The sequence below is a fragment of the Lepisma saccharinum genome, chromosome 8 (assembly GCF_977018435.1).
Source record: "Lepisma saccharinum chromosome 8, izLepSacc3.1, whole genome shotgun sequence".
NCBI classification, from domain to species: Eukaryota; Metazoa; Arthropoda; class Insecta; order Zygentoma; family Lepismatidae; genus Lepisma; species Lepisma saccharinum.
In genome coordinates, this window is record NC_139236.1 from 65,155,898 (window position 1) to 65,171,084 (window position 15,187).

Sequence of the window (15,187 nt, forward strand, 5' to 3'; positions counted from 1 at the left end):
CTTGCATCAAGCACTGCCTGTCCCACTGATTAAATTACTGCATATTAGAAGGCCAGGGTATTCAAAATGGTCTAATGTGTAGTTGTTATTGTAAGTATAGTGTGTGTCCAGTGCTTGCCAGGTTTATTTCAATATGAGAATGTTGGTAAGTTGAAATCTCCATATGCATTTTTGTGCAAAGAACTCTGCAAGCAGCAGTGAATGTTGGTGAGGTATGTGATTTGTTCTATTTCTTCCTAGTGCTGTTTTTCAGCAGAGTACGTACATGGAGCAGATGGCAGGGAGGAATTCTTGGAATGAGCCCAAGAGCTATTACTCAGAATTCTGACATTCTTTAACAAACCAGAGAGTTCGGTTATAATCAAAAGCGTTGGGGGTCCACCAAATGCATCAGTGGAGATTTGCCAGAAATGAATCTCATGTGTTTAGACACCTGCCAGTCATTTGCAACAGTCCTACATGGATATTGTTATTGTTCAGTCAGTCAAAATCAGTGTACCACCATCCAGTGTCTAGTTGTTTGTGCACAGAAAATTTATATATTTTCCACTTATTATTATTATTATTATTGCATTCAAACATTGCACATATTAGTAACAAACTTTAGAAGAAAATATTAAAATAATATAAAATGTACACATTTATTTCCTTGAACACAAATATTCCCCAAGCATTCGTTCACTCTACGGAGTATACAAGGAATTATTGTATTTTGCAATACATATACGTATATGTATATATACAGGATCATATCAGGCAAATATATTCTAGGCTAGCTAGGTATAGGCGTGCGCACGGGGGGCCAATTGCCCCCCTAATCATGGACGTTCGCAGATTTTTTCCAAGAAGGGACAAGCAAGGTATTTTTCCATGGAGCATATTACCCCGATAATAGTGCTGCCCCCTCAAAAAACACCACTTGAATTTGAAATTATAGGATTCCTGCATCCCCATTACATAATAATTAATGTAAATTACTATACTGAAATCAATTATATGTGTGATGAACTATAACCAACAACTTGCTGGCCAATAACGTATATCTATAACTTGACAAGTTTAAAAACAAGACGCTGCAAATAGCTGTTGCGCAGCTCACACCACATTTCCCCACTCCATTCTTCGCAGCGACGTTGGTTCGCAGTGTCGCAACCTGGAGGGAGCGGAATGGTCTGAGGATTTTCAAAGAAGTTTGTATTCGCTTTTTCCTGGGCTGTTTTCTACCTGTCGGAGTACAGAACTTCAGCTCACCTTTCGCCAACGACTCTTTTCCTTCTTTTAAAACTTGAACTCCCCGATGGCGCAGTGGTAGCTTCATCAAGTTGTAATCAAGGGATCCCGGGTTCGATTCCCGGTGGAGGCACATAGTGGTTCGGATCCCACTTTAAACTGTACGTCCAGTCCCGATTAGCCTTACTGTGCATAAAGTGGACTTCAAACAACAAATCAATCCAATCCAATTCCTTTAAAACTTGAGAAACCATTCATTTAGATACTCCCGTGGCGGCGCTTGTGGACTCAACATTATACTTAAGTTTATGTAACTCCTTCCGATTTCGCAAATATGTTGCAAACATTGTAAACAATTTCTCTGGCCTGTCCTCTAATGGGCTTTCCAGAGCAAATTGTGGCTTTCGTTGGACCCGGCATGATTTGATTTTCGCATTTCAAAAATATGGAGCCAAGAGTAAAGAGCAAGAACATTTCAGTGCTTTAAAAAAGAGCACATGCAAGCGTGTTATCAGATTGCCTTCTCGTAGTGATTGTTGTACGATAAACAAAATAACCCCCACCCCACCCGGCTTTAAAAGAAAACCAGGCCACTGCTCGATGTCGCATTCAGAAAATGAAGTCATTCGCCCAGTAGTTTCTCTTCGTTATAAATGTTAACGCGCGTGCGTAATACTACAGTTTACGATCCGCGCACCGCACGAATTTTCATATACCGGATTAAATCAAATGAACCACTGATATGAGCCGGCACCGACAATCTACACAGTAAAAATAGTTTGTCATATTTGTTTTAGCTTAATTTTGCTGAGTTGGCACCACTCGTAGTCTCAAGGCCAGACCACTACGTAGAAGAGTGGTGGGGAGGATGACGTAATAGGAAGTGCTCCGCAGCGATCTGCGCATATCGGGACTTAACTTGTCAGGCTATACCTGTGCTGCTCGCTTTCTACCTCCGTAATTTTAAACAAATAGACAACGAGTGTGGAAACCACGTGACCTAGGCACCAACGATCTGTACTGCACGCTGTGTACTTGCGTACTTCTGTTCTTGGCGCTTTCGAACTGTACTAGCTTCCGCCAAGACCATACTTCAAGTCTGTACTACTTTGTACCTTTCGGACAGAAATCAGTAACTGTTTTCAATTTGCAAAAATTTGGATCGAAAACTTTTCTTGCGCGCTTCGCTCGCAATTTTCTTGTTTCCTGTAATGCATTGTAAAGGATCTGAGAGAGAAGTAAGGACAACTAAATACTTCAGATAGTTCCTGCTATGACAGTGCGATTTGGAGGAAACGGAGCGCGTACATTTCAGAGAAAATTTATAATTTTTTGCTGTTGGTTTGTTATGGGGCGGATGAATTGATACTGTAATGTATTTAAATAATATGATATCTATACACACACACACACACACACACACACATATATATATATATACTATATATATACCTATCAATGCAATTACCTCAAACAGTGAGATAATATTAGGTTTTTCAAACTTTCATCAAGGCTTTTGTCTTCCCTAATCAGAGGGCCCGTGCACGCCTATGTAGCTAGGCCATCTCCGAAGCCTAAACTAAAATACAGGAAATAATTGACTAGCAAATGTGACTGATACTTCACTCTCAAATAACAGCCACGAGGGAAAACTATGATTTAAGGCGCCTTTACTTTACTATAGTGCTACAATATCTAGCTATGGGGCTGTTAGAGAATTCATAAGATTAGTTTTCTTGTTATTACTTTTTTTTAAATTTTAATTCACAAGTGATAATATCTTGGGAGCTCAAGTCCCTTAACCTCCTCATAAATATTATGATAATGCTTACATTATTATGTGTTCTTTTGTTACCTGAGAATGTAGCAATATACTGCTTCGTTCTGCTAGTTCTGCTTTCTTGCTCCTTTGAAACTGGGGCTAGCAGAGGAGACGGTCTTGGCAATTTGTCCATTGTTGCATATAATCCTGCTACCGTGGGTCAATCTCGTCACCTTTAAGGAAAGTAATAATAATATATGCATATAAGAATAAATACTTTTAAAAAATGTGATTATTTAATATTGTGAATCGACAAGGAATGCTAATTTTAACATTCCAGTGATACAAATGTAAAATTGAGAAAAATGAATGTGTACTTTTTATAAATATCAATGTCAGAAACTCCATGTTTGTACCCCCCATACAAGAAATAAATGGAGTGTGGAGAGAAATAAATAATATAGAATTGAAAAACCAATAAATGGAGCTTATATTCTGCTATGTAATAAAGCCCAAAGAATGATGTGCCTGAGACGTGTATTGTCGACTCGCTAGCTACGTTAACGACCGGCTGGCTTTGACGTCCACGGAGAGCTTCCACCAGCTGCAACAATCACATTCACCGCACAGTGTTGCCACACATCTACTCTACGCCACCTTTTCCCTCCCCGGACTAACACCTTCCCACGCTCTCCACATTGAAGTTGCAAACTACGGCAGCAGCGCATCCCCAGTCATGTGAATGAGACTCCACGTGGATTAGACGAGCAGAATGACAACTGCGCCCATTGGCTGAAGGTTGAGTGTGATTGGACGAAAACAACTCGCCCGCTGTTTATCCCCACCCACGTTCGAGGTGGAAGATTTCTGCAGTTCTTGGACGTTATCCAAGTAAGCGCGTCATCTATACAAAGAATGCCCTCTACTTGGCTACCAAAGAAAACAATGAATTGCATCCCATTACGAACGAGACCAAGCAGAACACCAAAGCTGTGATGGATAGGCAAGATGTATGAAGACCTGAGCCACCTAAATGCAAGAAATTGGAAAGAGTTTGTGAATAATAAGACACAGGAACATCCCCCCAAAATCATGTCATGCGTCCCCCCCAAATCATATAATTCGCGCCCTCAAACCATATCGTAATCCCTACAAAGTATTTAATTACGACAGCGTGTCTACCGGAAGTAACTATTTTCTTAGCTTTTTGTTCCAAATGATGCACTTGCTTTAAATTTAGCAGCATACCAACACTAAGATTATATTTTAAGAAGTGATGTTACTGATGGATATCGAGAATATCGCTTATGTCTTCTAATGCAGCTAAAGTATAAAACTTCACATTCACCTCAGTAAAGCGCCAGCGAGCAAGAAAATGTTTACATCCATTTCTTTGCAGGCTTTTAAGAATATTAATGTAATGGGGTGTCAATACTTTCTTAGGATCCAGAGATATTTAGTCTTTTCCAGCTTCTCTGTTGGCACGTTCGGGGTCGAAAACGTGTGGATACCATATTGCTAAATACAGTCTCCAAAATTTAATGTTGGAACTCTCTCTTCACTACAGAAATCCCTTGACAATCTAAGATTTAACACTTTATCAAGAGATTCATATCTCTCCCTTTAAATTTAATACTCAGTCCTATCACCAACATTTCCATGCCAATTTTAGACTTTCTGTTGATATTGAAGAGTGGATATTGCCTCATGCAAAAAGTTAATTCTCAGCCTCCACACCAGAATCTCCGCAACAGTCTAAGACAATAGTAATAATAGACAAGAATTCGATACCCCTCTAAGACCTAGAGTTGGATACTGTCGCCCCCAACGTTTAATTAAGAATCCACCCCCCCAGAACCCACGTGTCAATTAAGGCCTAATATGTAAGAATTGTATATTTTTCTTCATCTAATGGATTATATATGGTGCATATAAGGAGTAAAATTTTTTAGATATATTTTGGAAAAATATATGAATTGAATTCTACATTATTTGATGGAAAAAATCCCCCCAAAGATCTCGATGGTGCAGCCTGCGCCATAATTCCCCCCTGTGAGCACCCCTGATAAGGCATGGAATGACTTTGTTGACAAAACTAAATAGGATTCCAATGCCAATGGGAGAATAAAAATGTCAATTGCACATGCAATGATTGCACTCTCATACAACATTATTGCATATTTACCATAGTAGTCCCCTAAATATTGCAGTACCTTTTAAAATGCTTTTGTATGCAGGGATGCCCACAGGGGAGAGTAATGGAGCAAACAGTGCCATTAGAATTCTTTTGGGGGATTTTCTCTCTATAAAATTCAGCTTGAAAACATTTGTAACATAAAAAAAAATTACACCTTGGCACCATGCTGCAATATGTGCGATGAGGCGGGGAAATCAGAATATATTTCCCTAATGATTCATTTACAAGTACTTGTACTTTAACTGGTTTCAAGTTACTTTTACCATATTTAATCCGTTAGATGAAGAAAAGAATTAAGTGTTCAGAAAAGCTAAACAAAATTACTTTCAGTAATAGGATAGTTTCCATAGCATGGGAGGGGTAGCAGTAGAAGGAAGGAAAATATATTGTATACGATTTGCAGATGACATGGCCCTGTTGGCAGAAAATGTAAGGACCATAAATGCCATGCTAGCAAAAATGAATACGAAATCAATGGTGATCGGCAGAAAACCGAGAAAGGCAAAAGTGAGAGGTGAAGGAATCGAACAAGTAGACAAGTTTAAATATCTTGGATTTATCATAACTAAGCAGTGATATCAAATGCAGCCAAGAAATAAAAGTAAGAATATCAATGGCGAAGGAAGCCTTTAATAGAAAGAAAAATATTTTCTGTGGATCTATGAACAAAGAACTGAGGAAAAGCTTTTTAGGACCTTCATTATCCAGGGGGGGGCACAGCCCCCTTGCCCCCCCCTTCCGGACGTTCATGGTCCCGCACACCCCTGTAGTGTCGTAATTAAATACTTTATGGGAACATGACATGATCTGTAGGGGGACGCGCCGGTGGCCTTTGAGGGATGGGAACCCCTGCTTGTAGGAGAGTTTCAGGTGACGTCAACGCCATCTTCTCGAGCAACTTGTAAACAAAGATAGTTTGCATTTTGTTTGCAGAGCTTTGCTTTAATGCATACTAAACAGTCGTTTTAGATGTGTGTGCATGTCTGGATCATTGACTACAATTGAAATCAATGCTGTGTCCTCAGGAAGTAGCACTATTCATATGTAAAAACTCAGTGGCGTGCCCAGCATTTTCAAACAGCGCCTGCGGATGGGGGCGGGTTACGTATACTCTTTTTTTATTAGTAGGCCCTAATTTTGGCATATTTTCCTGTCTTTGACTTTCTTTTTTTTGTAAAGGAATTTTTGGCCAAAAAGGAAGGGGGTCATCATCCCCGTTGGGTACGCCACTGTAAATTCTCTTAGCGCAATCGACAGAAAAATATACTGTGTTGTTGTGCTGTGGTGTTCATCGGTATGAACTCGACGCTAGATATATTAAAAAGGATAAATACAATAATCTCGTCCATTACACTTGTTAAGGTTTTGTTATTATTATTATTACTATTCTTCTACTGTTCTTGAAACACTAATTTACATTGATTGATTGCTTGATTTGGTTTATTTTACTTCGCTTTTCTTTTCTGCTAGAATTGGCTAATTGCGAAGATATGGATAAGCGATGATATGAAGAAGTTGAATGTTGATGAATGTACACTCACAAAGAACACCTATGCCCAGACCGGGATACGAATCCGGGACCACAGGCGATTGTTTTCTTGTGAAATAAAGGGTATTATCTACTCCATATAGAAAAAAAATCCTGTTAACATCTCTAGTAGTCTTCGGAAGCACTGTGAGGCCGGCCTCGTTTTGTAATCTGTGTCTTGTATGTTACAGGCATGTCAGCCCCTGAAATTAGACTTCCCGCATGGATTAAATAGGTTGTTATGGGACCAGCTGAGGCTCTCGCAAAGCTGTCTCACTGCATGCGAAGATCGAGTACCGGGCAGGGATAGAAATTTGCAGTAATTATCGTAAGACCTAAAATTTCAGTTTTCATGACATTTAATGAAATTATAAGTACAGTAAAACCTCGTTAATCCGGACTAATGGGCGATAAGTTGACCGGTTTAACGAAAGTCCAGATTAACTGAAATAACCTAAAAGAACAGTAGAAAGTGCATTAAAACTCCGTTTATAGCAACAAAACACGTTTATTATGGTGTATTTAAAGGGCATAGGCCTAAATACACTATACAGTAGAGTACAAAGTCTGCGGGAAACAGAATTTCATCAGTGGTTGACTGCCTTTTCTTTGGGAAGTTCCCATGTTGACTTCTAGCAACATTTAAAACATTGCATTCTGCTTTTTTTCTTTTCTTTTTCCTTTTTCCTTTTGCCTGCTTGGATTAAGCGAAGTCCGGCTTATCGGGGTCCGGATTAACGAGGTTTTACTGTACTAAAATTATCCGTAATTGATAAATACATAAGGGTAGGCTCGGCCTCCGGGCCTCTTAGGGCACTTCGCCACTGAATATGATCCAGAGAAAAACGCGATAATTGTGGTTACCTGAGATAAAGCGTTCACTGCATACACGGTAATTTTTGTTGGTTTCATTAAGGTCGGCACAGTGTTTACTCGCAAGCCATAGCGAGAACCTTCTTGTCAACAATTCTTGAGTCCTCATACATCCAGTTTTGATAATAGTTTGTATGCAGAAAAAGCTCCTATTTGAGCCACCGATCATTGCACAATGAACCATCGCACTTAAATCTCCCCCACTCCAATGTTCGGTCGCGTTTGTTTATCTAGCAGAATCGCAATCATCCCATAATATGAATTTCGATGACGTCGGTAAAACTACCCTATATTGTGACAAAACGTTATTTCTACTTCACAGGAAGTTAATGCACAATGCTTCAAACAAAGTTAAGTTCGCCGAGACATGGTGTTGCTTCCTACTCTGTATATTGACTTCCAATTTGGCTTTGTATTCTAGGTCAGGGGTTCCCAAACGTTTTCGTTTCACGGCGCCTTTGGTGTTTCAAGATTTATCTGCGACACCCAAGTCAGAATGTAGGCCTATTTAACACTTGCAACGCTCAGTTAGTGTGGTAAGGTGGCTTGCCTTAAGTTAAAAAATTAACAGACATTACATGTAAAATGTACTAAAACCATGTGTAGACTGACAAGCAAGTGCCATTTCAGTGAAAATATTGGAACATTTCGCGGCGCCCCTGTAAGAGAGCTACGGCGCCCCAGGGCTCCGCGGCGCACACTTTGGGAACCACTGTCCTCTAGAGAGGCGTCTCGTGAACGCATGCGTCAATTCTGGGAAAAAGGACAGCTTGCTCTGCGACGACATTCATGAGCATTTCTACATTCTAATTTCTTCATATAGGAGAAGTTTTTATTTTACACGAGAGCGCTGAACTAAGCTTATATTACATTTCTTGGATCTGAAGTGAAAGAAAGTAATAATTATTTTCCCACAATTGATGCATGCATCACTTCAGATCCAAGAAATGTAATATAAGCTTAGTTCAGCGCTCTCGTGTAAAATAAATACTTCTCCTATATGAAGATATTATAATGTAGAAATGCTCATGAATGTCGTCGCAGAGCAAGCTGTCTTTTTCCCCACAATTGACGCATGCGTTCACGAGACACCTCTGTAAATATCTAATAGCTACGTTGTATACTTACGGCTCTAGGGGATTTAGAGAAGGCAAAACCAAACAATTATTCAGGAAGAATGGAATCGCAGTTCCTTTCGTCGTAACTTGGATTCCGAAATGTATATCAAATCTTGAAACAACCTGATGTTTGTATTTGATAGTCAAAATTCAAGGTTACATGATCGTTCTTCAGTTCTGTCAGTTGGTTATCAAGGTACAATAATCAGTTTCTATGATATACGCCAATATTTGAGGAAAGACAGATTGAGGAAGCACGATTCTTTTCCTTGAACGTGGACATTTTATCTGTGTCACAAATGTCAAGTGATGTTCCGTATCAGTAAACAATTCTTTATCATGCTGTACTGTTTACTTTTAAGAAACTCAGGTTAGTAAGTACTTGAGAAAAACTCGAATAAATAGTTTTCGGGCAAACTTACTGGGACAACATGGTGTGAATGGAACAGTGACAGTGCCAGAAACAAATAAATTAGGATTAGAATTTCTTTATTTATGGGCGAAGTTCAGCCTGTGGCTGCTCTACCACTACCAATGGGGAGGAAGAGGGAGCGGTATTAATTTCTGGGGAGCAGTCATATTCAATATACGTTAAATATCAGGCGGGAATGCATCTTTGGGCTAAAATTGATTTTATCTATATACAGAGTGTCCGAAAAGTCCCCGTGCCCCTATTTGCATGTATCCTGTTGTAACCATGCTGAAAATTGGCCGGTATTCAGTTGCTTGGGAATTATTTTGTGTTCGTGGTTGGCATCCCAACCCTGAAGGTCATATGGAACACACGCTCGAATTCGTATGTCAGTTGTTGCGCTTTGGCTGATGTGAGCGGCAGTAGTTAGAGTGCTGATAAGATAAGACTAGTGACGTGTGTGTGTGTACGAACGACATCGTATGGGGCGAACGATATACTCAGCGGCGGTTCGTGACTTTTCAAAGATGAGTGGTACAGGTGATGTTCTTTCTTGTCTTTACAATTACGCCCCGCCCCCCCCCCCCCACACACACACAAACATACACACTCACTTGCAACTGCTAGCGTAGCAGGATTCTCCCCCTCACGAATGGGGCTGGTATTGTAAAAGTCGATATCGCATATAGAGACCTGCACAAGACCCGGAAAAAACCCGTCTGCGAGGAGGCGCGCCTACAATAATATGCAACACGCACGTCAAGCCCAGGTGTTCGAAATCGCGCAAGCGAACTTCACGTCACAGTTGTGCACAGGCATCGATGCCTGCCAGGTTTTTCTATTACCCGGGTCTTAAGAAGACCCGTGAGACTCGATGTAGTTCTTGCAGGTAGACGGCGAGCACTACTGTCAGTGTTGCCAACGGCCATTATATTTCACTACGCATGGAAATATTTGAATTTCTGCTAGGCGCAGGTGCCTTGAGGTTGTATAACCATTGACGTAGCAAGGGGTGAGCGAAGTGGTCGACCACCCTGGGCCTCGCGCATATAGGGGCCTCGCGTCCTATGAGGTTGATACGAAAAACGTAATAAATGGAAGTGAGAAAGATAGAAAAGGCTAATTTTTTTGGGCAATAAAATTAAAACTTTTTTTTTATCTGGCTTTATATTCTAGTTTAACATTATAATTTGAATGAATACGTCAAATCAGAGGCGGGTGGGAGCTCTAAGCCTAAGGGGTCCCAAAAAAGTCAAAACAATTCTCATTTCTCATGTGAAACATTAACGCAAAAATTGCTTGGACAATTTTATCCAATTATTATTTTCTTGAATAGAAAGCGCTTTGTCTTGGCTTTTCTTCTGTCTCGTGACCTTGCATAGCCTACACGATTTTAATATGTTAATGATAAAGCACCTCAAACTGCCACGGAGCGAAGTATGGGGCATTTAAATGCTCCTGGTGTTTTAAACTGAGGAAGGGTATGGATAATATTAGTAGTTCTTCCTTCCTTCCTACACATGCAGCTATTGCCCTCTGTAACGGGCACGAAGATGATTTATCTTCAGAATATCCTGATAAAGTTTTACGTTTCAGGAATGTGCTTAAATCTGAAATCAAGTGCTTTGGCAAAGTTTATTCTCCTGATAGCTCTACACTAGCTTCCAGTGTTCTCTGTATCCTGTACCGCCTTCTGTTTTTTTTTTCCTACTCTTCAAGTAACAACAACGAAAAAGGAACTTTCTCAAAATTGAAACTTAGGAAAAACTTCTGGAAGGTAGTGTCGAATGGCATGATTCAGCCCAAATTTACCGGACTCAGTAATCTCACTCTTGAACGAGAAAGGACAAGATCTAATGTAAAAGTATCTTTCGCTGCCCAGAAGCCAGCTTTCTGTTAAGCAAGGTGGTTTGATTTAAATCAAAATTTAAATTGGGGAATTCTATTTTTAAAAAAATCACTTATTGAAATCACTTTAAATAAAATTACAGAATAATGTACACAAGAAATTTGTAGATATCAGCATTGGCAAAATTACACCAGAGAGAAAATCTGTTTGATTGATTGATTCATTTATTTGGTCAATTTATGCACAATAAGGCTAATCGGGACTGGACCTACAGTTTAAAGTGGGATTCGAACCACCATGTGCCTCCACCGGGTATCGAACCCGGTACCCCTTGATTACAAGGCGACGACACTACCACTGCGCTATAGGGGAGCACCCCCCCCCCGCAAAAGTATAATGTAGAACAACCACCAGTAACACAAAGTCCAAAATATTTACGATGGCACTTTTTACAAAACTTGGTTCGTACTCCTTTACAAGTGTCAGCAGTGGCGGTAATTAGGGGCGGGGCCGAGAGAGTGCAGTTGCCTCTCCCCCCCCCCGACTTTTTTAAACTTTTGCACCACGCTAACCTCATGTATCAAGGGAAATTGAACTGTCCTTGCCCCCCCCCCACTTTTGCACCTTGGCCCCTTAGTTTTGGAACCCAATCGCCGCCACTGGGTGTGAGTGATACAAATGTTTTCTAGCAAGGAATAAATGTCTGCAATTTCAAATTGATAAAAGTGATGAACATTTTAAGTGCTCCTAGAACAGTTTAGAATCTAAAAGTTTGCAACGGTGACTGCGTGACTCATGTATCTGGAGACGGTGCAAAACCGGAATGAGCGTTCGCTGAAGATAAGCGAGCTTCGTCTTGCAAGGCCTTCCAGTTACCCGTGGGCTTTCGATGCTTGACGGGTCAAAACTCAGGTATATAGTTTTACTCGCCCGCCCGACCAGCCAGGCGGGCCTAGTAAGCGATTTTGACCGATATGCAGCCCTCTGATCGCATAGCTGCTTTCTAGGTAGGGGGGGATGAAGTATAAAATATTTCGCAATCACAGTTTTTAACCTTCGTTTTAAAAGCTGTTCAAAGGCAAAAGTTGTAATCGGAATTCATTTTATGGAGAGTTTGCATTTACCACATTTCTTTTTCCGAGTTATTTTACTGTTTTCATTTGAAAGTTTTGATTTTCTTAAAATTACGCGAGGGGATATAGCCCCATCAGCTCCCCCAAACCTCGCATACACCAGTGCATGAAACAACAAAACGCAACTGATCCTTCACAATGACTGATTCACATGCCACACACCTGACGTGAAAAATTTTCAGCTCTGAATATGTAGCCATTTGGAAAAACGCACGTTTGCAAAGTTATCCACGCTTACGTCAGAAGACGAAGGGACGAAACTTAGTAATTATAACATTTTGTGAGAATAACTGCGAATTGAAAATATTAATAATTCTCGATCCAAACAACAGTTTTTATATAATGTAATGTTATGAAATGAATGTTAAAATATTTTATTTCAATTTTTGAACGAACTGAACCCTTAAAAGACAATTTTTTAAAATTATTTGTAAATTACCATATATAACATTTTAAAGAGAATATAATTTACAAACAACTCATTTGATTTCTAGAAAAGGGTGTCATTGAAGTTTATACAATACTAAAGTAATTGATTATATCAGAGAACAAGAACTGGTAGTTATTGTCATACGTGTCGGTAGCAATCTTGCAAACTTTACTAAATTACCTGGTTTGTCACTAGTTTATTTTCCAATTTGGAGGAGACTTTGAGGTCTGCAACTCAGAACTAGACTCCCCTGGTAATCTATTCTCACCTGTCTACTCTAATGTGGCATATATCATTCAATACACTTATTGTAAATGCGAAGTAGCATTGTTACAAGTTCCAAACAATTTCTCATTCCATCATTAATTACAGATTTGGCAACAGCCACCGGCATTTACATTCTCGAGATATAGATCGTGCTTTCCTTGGTTTTGACAGAATCTATCAATACAGTAGAATTGGCAACACTGATCTGGGTACAGATTGGGCCTAACTCTGCAGTTCGGACGTTGAGCATGGTTCTGTGTGTCCTGTGTTATTTCGCATGACGATGTTGCTTAAAATACGATTTGATGAACATATGAACATATAAATGAATGTGCATGTGGCGTGTTTTATTATGTGTACTAAACTTTCAACATTTACTATTACTCCGTGTGTGTTGTAATTACTTATTTAAACACCACTTCCCTTGTCCATTCAACTGTTCTTAGAACCACAGCATTTGCAGCAAACGAGAACGTCGTGTTAACGAACACAGCAAGACACGATACGGTGAGAATATTACATTAGACCTATATATTGTTCAGAAGTTGACTGCATTTACAAAAAATGTTAGTGTTCAATTATTATACATGACTTTATTAGTAGTAAAAAAATTAAATCAGAAATCTTAAATATTTTCAATTGGATACGGAATGAGAGGTAGGATTGGCCAGTGCTCGAAGTGGAAATTTCTAATAGCAGGGGCATGCTTCAATCGTTAGGATAGGCTTGTACGGGTTAACATGATTGCAGTATGTGTTTGTATATGTGTGTGGGGGGGGGGAGGGAGGTGCTTATGTAAATTATCGTAGCTGGTGGAATGCTTCATGGACATTTTCTTACCCCCTCCCCCACTTCGAGCACTGGAGCTGGCTCAAAGTAGGCGTGAAGATTTGAGCTCGGGACTTCCAGTGCATCATGGGAATACATAAAATGAAAAAAAAAGAATGTTAATTCCTTAAATTGAAATGAAAACAACTGTCAGTTGCAATATGTTACGACAAACCAGCAGTTCTGAAATTGTTTACATAGGAAATCGTATAATCGTTCGTACAGATTAACCTGCAGGGACGTCGGAACTTACTTAGGAGTGGCGGGAGGGGGGGTTTCAAATCCGTCAACCAGATTTTACAATCTCTTCCCCCCCACACACATTTATTGACATACACATATATATAGTTATAGTTATTGAATATATGAATTTCCACAGTGACTCATAAGAGATAAGAGGAGGCCGAGCCCTCTATTACGGATTATTTCATTAGTTACAATTACATTAAATGGTGCTTAATACACGAAAACTGAAATATTATGTCTTACGTTACGATAATTACAGCAAATTTCCATTCCTGCCTGGTACTCGATCTTCGCATGCAGTTAGGCATGATGGTATTGAAGCATTCCTTTTTTAATGACATAACTGAAAACGCACTACTTTTAAAAGTGGATGAAGTACGCGTGTAAACGTATTGAGAAAATCGATGTTTCTGAAACTTTCTGATCGATGTGTTGCAAAGAAAGTTGCCCGTGTTCTCGTTTATCATTTAATCATTTTATAAATCGTAGAAAATTTTTAACGAAAACGTCGCATACTAAAGAAGAATTACATGAATGAAAGAGTTAGAATAGATTTAGTTTATTTTGCTTCACTTTTATGCCATTTTTGGCTAATCCCGAAGGCAGTCGATGAGATTGAGGCAATATGGTATTTTTCATTTTATTGGTGATATATTTTTAAAATTTTAACATATAAGACATTTCTGCTTCTGAAAAGGCGTAAAAAATGGCGCAAAAAGCAAACGATTATTTCACCTTTTTCTGATATTTGCAAATCTCAGACTGCTATTCAGAGATTGAGATTAAAAAATGAAACTCTCGGTAATGATAGCACATTTGCTAGGCTAAAGTGTTCCAACGAAGACTTTCAAATGTAGTGCATGCTTGGAGAGGGCCGAGGTATCAAATATGGGTCAAGTCGCCACACCAAGCCAACAGCTTTAAAATTATATATTTTGATCTGTAATTATCATAGAAGCTAGGTACCTGGTATTGCATTTGAATGATATCAGTCTGAACTTTACAAGACTGGAGGCGTCAGGGGAGACCGTCCCCCTCTCACATCCGAGAGGTCTAAAATATCGATCATGCCTCGATCTTGCCACCTAAAACTAAACAATTAATACTCCCAACGTAAAAATAAATCACCTGTTAACATAAGAATAAATGGTGTTACCTCTCTCTGAGGTCTGAAATAAGTCATCAGTCCTGAACATGACGTTTAAAGCAAACAGTAAACTTTTAATAAAAATGTCCCTTCCCACGAGAGGAGGTGGTTCATACACTCCAAAGTTTGCAGCGTTAAAACTCGAAAGGGCAGATGGTATATTGAGA

At 39.5% G+C, this 15,187-nt stretch overlaps 1 protein-coding gene across 2 annotated transcripts in view; it reads right to left on the reverse strand.

Moving 5' to 3' along the window:
• LOC145991513 (facilitated trehalose transporter Tret1-like) overlaps positions 1 to 15,187 on the reverse strand; it is a 60,265-nt gene that overhangs the window by 7,017 nt on the left and 38,061 nt on the right. The window contains exons 1-2 of one of the 2 annotated variants that reach the window (XM_083127536.1): positions 8,719 to 8,794; positions 3,086 to 3,225 (exon numbers count right to left, since the gene is read on the reverse strand). In XM_083127536.1, the coding sequence (XP_082983662.1) occupies positions 3,086 to 3,185 (100 nt within the window). In that variant the 5' untranslated portion in view covers positions 3,186 to 3,225; positions 8,719 to 8,794. Of the gene's footprint in view, positions 1 to 3,085; positions 3,226 to 8,718; positions 8,795 to 15,187 lie in introns of those variants that run through there. The other variant, XM_083127535.1, reaches the window with a different exon arrangement.